The 5203-nt window shown below is 57.5% G+C and overlaps 1 protein-coding gene across 1 annotated transcript; it reads left to right on the forward strand.

Annotated features, from left to right (window-relative positions):
- Nucleotides 1–2389: 2389 nt before the first annotated feature.
- LOC123095941 (SCARECROW-LIKE protein 7-like) lies at nucleotides 2390–4552 on the forward strand. The gene has a single exon (XM_044517511.1). It carries the CDS (start codon nucleotides 2501–2503, stop codon nucleotides 4151–4153), a length of 1653 nt encoding a protein of 550 aa, XP_044373446.1. The 5' UTR covers nucleotides 2390–2500; the 3' UTR covers nucleotides 4154–4552.
- Nucleotides 4553–5203: the final 651 nt, after the last annotated feature.

Here is a 5203-nt window from a genome sequence, read left to right on the forward strand (position 1 = left end):
ATTTCCTTCACGATGCCCCATCGAGATTGCAAAACACCAAAGGCACTCTCGACGTCCTTCCTAGCACTCTCTTGCTCTTGGGCAAATCTTTTCCTCTTCTCTCTGACAGGGTTGGGGACAATAGTGGTCCACTGAGGATAGATACCATCACCTAGGTAAGTATCCTTTGCCGTAGTTGTGGCCGTTGATGGTAACATTCACCGGCGAGCTGTTGCCTTCGGCAAGCCTTGCAAACACCGGCGAGCGTTGAAGCACGTTGATATCATTGTGTGATCCGGCCATGCCGAAGAAAGAGTGTCATATCCAAAGATCTTGTGAGGCCACGGCCTTAAGTATGACAGTGCAAGCCCTCACATGGCCCTTATACTGCCCTTGCCAAGCAGAAGGACAGTTCTTCCACTCCCAGTGCATGCGGTCTATGCTGCCAAGCATCCCTGGGAAGCCCCTGCTGACATTCATTGCCAACAAGCGGGCTGTATCTTGAGGAGTCGGCTCTCTCAAGTACTCATGGCCAAACACATCAATCACAGCCCTGCAGAACCTGTACATGGTCTCTAGGCATGTGGACTCGCTCATACAGACGTACTCATCAATGAGATCACCGGGCACTCCGTATGCAAGCATCTGGATGGCTGCAGTGCATTTATGATAAGATGAGAAGCCAATCTTTCCAAGGGTGTCCTCTTTGCACTCGAAATAGTTATCGTATCTGACCACTCCCTCTCTAATACGGTTGTAAACATGCCTAGCCATACAGAAACGCCGCCGGAATTTCTAATGTTTGAACATCGGGTTGGTTGTGTCAAAATAGTCCTTCCAAAGAAGGAAATGGCCGCTCTCTCGGTTGCGATTCAACGTCGGAAGGTGTCCTGGGATCGAGCCACGGAACAACGACCGTTGGCTATTAAGGTGGTGATGGACCAACACGGCAGCCAAGATCTCCTCCTCCTCATCGGACGAGGAATCGTCGGAGTCATAAAGGAAATTATGGAAAAAGAACTCGTTGGCGGAGTCCATTTTGTACCTTGGCAAACCGTCGAACAACTTGTGGGTGTCGTCGAAGGAGCTGGCCGGCGAAGAGACGCACGCCTCCCTCGGAGCGAGATGTTAGCGTCCAACTTGATCTAGCCCACACTCTACTTACGTTCTGGAACTAAACCAAAAGCCCGGACTGAAAGGAGGAGAGATACTCTCCCTTATAAGTTGGTCATGGCCTCCTCCCGTAAGCGAGGTGGGACTAAACCAAGCCAGCCTCCACCGGTGGACAACAGCCCTAACATCCCATCCCCCTGAGAAGCCTAACAAGTGGTATCAGAGCTGAGCCCCACGCCACCCTAAGGGGTGCTTCCCTAGGGAGGTGGGGTGTCAGGAACCTGACCTTGGGCAGTGCTAGTGACTTTAGTCCCACCTCGGATATGGGAGGAGGCTAGGAGCTCCTTATAAGGGAGAGTGCCACACTCCCTTCAGACCGGTCTTTTGGAATGTAGTGGACTCTCCTCTTGTAGTGAAGTGTCCGATGCGCATCGGAAACGTCCAAACATATGCCGATGGACCGGGAGCTGGGCCTAGGCTGCTAACAAGGTGGCTGGCCTGGAGACGTCCGACGAGCGTGCCGGCGTCAGGACGAAGGAGCTGGCAGGGGCGGCGAGGCGACTTGCTGCTCGCGGCAGCGTCGGGAGGTGGGGGTGGGAAGCTTCGGTGGCTCGGCGGCGAGACGTTGGTAGCGACGTTGGGGGGAGGTGTGTCAATACCGGCTGCTGGCAGAGGCACCGACAAATGGGCGGCGGCTGAGCGAGGGTTTGCTGTCGATATGGGGGTGGAAGAGGATGGCCATTGTGCCACGGACTAGCGGCCCAGGGGGATGAGTAGGTGGGCGCCGCGCGCGTCCGTGCCGACGCAAATGTGGCTAAAAAATGGACCGGGAATGGATCAGCAGGCGGACAAAAAGCGGACGCGCATCCGTTTGAGTTGGCTCGTTGGACCGACTTTTCTATCCGCCGCGACTCAAACGGACGCACGCGGACGAAATGGGTCAGACACGTTGGAGTTGCTTTTCCAACACACATAACTCAACATTATTTGGAGCCACGACATATGAAATATGATTCCAGACAGAAAAGGCGACGCTCTTACACCGGTTGCTCACAGCGGTGACCCTCTCTAGATGCACAGAAGATCCTCCCACCTGAACACCGCAGTTCAAGCCCCCCACGCTTTCTCCCTCCCATCTTACCGTTTGGGGTCACCGACCTCCGCCCTCCGAGTGCGTACAAGACCAGTACAGTCCGAGGGCACTCCCGTAATTCCGCCCGCATAGTGTGAGCGTGCCCTCTGCCACTGCCATCACAGTGGCCACGCCCTACTGTTTTAAATCCCCCTGCCGCTCACCTCCGCCGGCCCCTTCCCCCCCCCCTCCCCTCTCCTCTCCCGATTCATCGGCGAGCGCCCCGGCCGTCCCCGCGACTCTCCCACCCCGCAGATCGGCAGGGCGGAGGAGGGCATGGCGTACATGTGCGCCGACAGCGGCAACCTCATGGCCATCGCGCAGCAGGTGATCCAGCAGCAGCAGCAGCACAACCAGCAGCAGCAGCGGCACCACCACCACCACCACCACCTCGTCCCGCCGCCCATGCCGATGCCGCCCGCCCCCGCGCCCCCGCACGCGCAGATCCCGGGCTCGCTGCCGTTCGGGGCCGCGGGGTCCGCGGCGTGGCCCCAGGCCGAGAACTTCTTCTCTGACGTCTTCGGGGCGTCCGCCGCCGACGCCGTGTTCTCCGACCTCGCCGCCGGCACGGACTTCGACTCCGACGTGTGGATGGAGAGCCTCATCGGGGACGCCCCCGTGTTCCAGGACTCGGACCTCGACCGCCTCATCTTCACCACCCCGCCGCCGCCCGGCCCGCCCGAGGCTGAGGCCGAGACGGAGGCCGTCGCGCGGGACGAGAATGCGCCGGCCTCGCTCCCCACGGTTACCGCCGCGGCGCAGGCGGCGTGTTCTTCTCCGGGCTCAGCCGACGCGTCCTGCTCCGCCCCCATCCTCCAGTCCCTCCTCGCCTGCTCCCGCGCCGCGGTGGCCAGCCCAGGCCTCGCCGCCGCGGAGCTCGCCAAGGTCCGCGCCGCGGCCACCGAGTCCGGGGACCCCGCGGAGCGCGTGGCCTTCTACTTCTCCGACGCTCTCGCTCGCCGCCTCGCGTGCGGCGGCGCGGCGCCCCTCGAGACGGCGTCCGACGCGCGGCTCGCCTCCGACGAGGTCACGCTCTGCTACAAGACGCTCAACGACGCCTGCCCCTACTCCAAGTTCGCGCACCTCACCGCCAACCAGGCCATCCTGGAGGCCACGGGCGCGGCGACCAAGATCCACATCGTTGACTTCGGCATCGTGCAGGGCATCCAGTGGGCGGCGCTGCTCCAGGCGCTGGCCACGCGCCCCGAGGGGAAGCCGTCTCGGATTCGCATCTCCGGCGTACCCTCGCCGTACCTGGGGCCGCAACCCGCGGCGTCCCTGGCCGCGACCAGCGCGCGCCTCCGCGACTTCGCGCAGCTTCTCGGGGTGGACTTCGAGTTCGTCCCGTTGCTCCGGCCCGTGCACGAGCTCGACCGGTCCGACTTCTCGGTCGAGCCCGACGAGGTCGTGGCCGTCAATTTCATGCTCCAGCTCTACCACCTCCTGGGCGACTCCGACGAGCCGGTGCGGCGACTCCTCCGCCTCGCCAAATCGCTCGGCCCGGCGGTGGTCACCCTCGGGGAGTACGAGGTGAGCCTGAACCGAGCCGGCTTCGTCGACCGGTTCGCCAGCGCGCTGAGCTACTACCGGGCGGTGTTCGAGTCGCTGGACGTGGCGATGGCGCGGGACTCCGAGGACAGGGCGACGCTGGAGCGGTGCATGTTCGGGGAGCGCATCCGCAGGGCCGTCGGGCCGCCGGAAGGCGCCGACAGGACGGACAGGATGGCCGGCAGCGCCGAGTGGCAGGCGCTCATGGAGTGGTGCGGCTTCGAGCCAGTCCGGCTCAGCAACTACGCCGAGAGCCAGGCCGAGCTCCTGCTCTGGGACTACGATGCCAAGTACAAGTATTCGCTCGTCCAGCTGCCGCCGGCGTTCCTCTCGCTCGCATGGGAGAAGCGGCCTCTGCTCACCGTCTCCGCCTGGCGGTGAGCCCTTCCTCTTCTCCTTGCAGTATTTGCTCCTCGTCGTCTTCGATCGACGGAGGAAATTAATGGTTAGCAGCAGATCGTTCGTTTTGAAGCTTTTTTGTAATTTGTACTCCTAGTTTCATCCGTCCCTTGAAAGCTCTCTTTGTTTAGGATTATGGTAATGGCTAGGATGGTGTAATAGGATGGGGAAATTTAGTTGAACTAGCTTGTCAGATGCCTGTTTAGCAGCATGTTATTATAGCTGGTTAAGTAGACCAAATGTAGTGCTAATTGTATATGAATTTAGAGCAAGCTATGTAGTAGGCCTTTAGGGGGAGATTTATCATCGCTCATACTATGATTTTTGGATTATGGTAATTGATGTTGTTATGGATGCCACACATGAAACCGAAAATTGGTACACCTGTGTGTTGGTGCTAATATTGCTGTCAAGATGTAGAGGATAGTTCCTCCATCTACATTTCCAAGTTAAGCATCCTTTGCAGCTTCTGAACTCCCCTTTCTCTGTTATGAAAGCTCTAGTGTAAAGGCACTCTTATATTATGGGATGGAGGGAGTTGTTCTCAATTTGAAGTTGTCGTTTTATCTTTTATCTGAGTAGGTAGCCAGGCTGAATTTGTTCTTACATGAGCTAATTTTGGGTTTCGTCATCAAACACTGGTGATCCCCATCGTAGTCGTGCATTTCCATTGTAGCCAATCAATCAAGGTGAACTTTGTATTTTTCAACTAACATTAGTTGTTACTACAAAGTATTGACTTGACTGTAACTTGTCAAGCTGTATACTGTATACTGTATTTAGCACTGCAATTTGAGGTTCACGAATCTGCAATTCGGTACTTGCACATTTCCTTAGCAGCAAATCAATCAAAGCAAATTTGGTATTGTCAGTTATGTCTTGAAAATTATTCTCATTGTATACTGTATATATACCAAGTTAAAGTCTCCTTTGGCAGCTTCTGAACTCTTTTTTCCATGTTCTGTTGTGAAGCTCTATAAGTAGTTCTCAGTTTGAAAGTTGTCGTTTAATCTGAGTAGGTAGCCAGGCTGA

This window comes from Triticum aestivum, chromosome 4D (genome assembly GCF_018294505.1).
Source record: "Triticum aestivum cultivar Chinese Spring chromosome 4D, IWGSC CS RefSeq v2.1, whole genome shotgun sequence".
In the NCBI taxonomy this organism is placed as follows: Eukaryota; Viridiplantae; Streptophyta; class Magnoliopsida; order Poales; family Poaceae; genus Triticum; species Triticum aestivum.

Excerpts from the sequence above, each read along its gene's own strand:
- LOC123095941 (XM_044517511.1), top strand. The coding sequence starts at position 2,501 with ATGGCGTACATGTGCGCCGACAGCGGCAACCTCATGGCCATCGCGCAG.